Source organism: Pteropus vampyrus, unplaced genomic scaffold (genome assembly GCF_000151845.1).
Source record: "Pteropus vampyrus isolate Shadow unplaced genomic scaffold, Pvam_2.0 Scaffold2444, whole genome shotgun sequence".
Classification (NCBI taxonomy): domain Eukaryota; kingdom Metazoa; phylum Chordata; class Mammalia; order Chiroptera; family Pteropodidae; genus Pteropus; species Pteropus vampyrus.
Genome location: NW_011891225.1, coordinates 3,431 through 3,729, shown reverse-complemented (window position 1 = coordinate 3,729; position 299 = coordinate 3,431). Strand labels below are relative to the sequence as shown.

The 299-nt window shown below is 56.9% G+C and overlaps 1 protein-coding gene across 1 annotated transcript in view; it reads left to right on the top strand.

Annotated features, from left to right (window-relative positions):
• LOC111734616 (matrix metalloproteinase-15-like) overlaps positions 1–299 on the top strand; it is a gene marked incomplete at its 3' end in the record, with an annotated part of 6,387 nt that overhangs the window by 2,741 nt on the left and 3,347 nt on the right. The window contains exon 3 of the mRNA XM_023526697.1: positions 86–142. Coding sequence (XP_023382465.1) covers positions 86–142 — 57 coding nt within the window. The remainder of the gene's footprint in view (positions 1–85; positions 143–299) is intronic.

The following is a 299-nucleotide window of genomic DNA, read 5'->3' as shown; positions in this document are numbered from 1 at the left end:
AGCTGAAGGTCGCAGGCAGGAGGGTGGAAGAAGGTGGACTGCCTGGAGGAGGCTCTGTGTTCACTCCTCCACGCCTGTGACCCAGGTGGATGAAGTGGCCCCGCTGTGGGGTGCCAGACCAGTTCCGGGTATGTGCCCCAGAGTGAGTTCATGGTCCATCCGGCTTTGTCGGAGGTCTGTCCAGCACACAGACACTTAATCTGGTTTACGTGGCCCCTAACAGGGCTCCTCACGCTTCACCATGTGCAGACCCAGTGGCACATGTTCTAATGAGTTCATTCATTTAATCCTCACAGGGA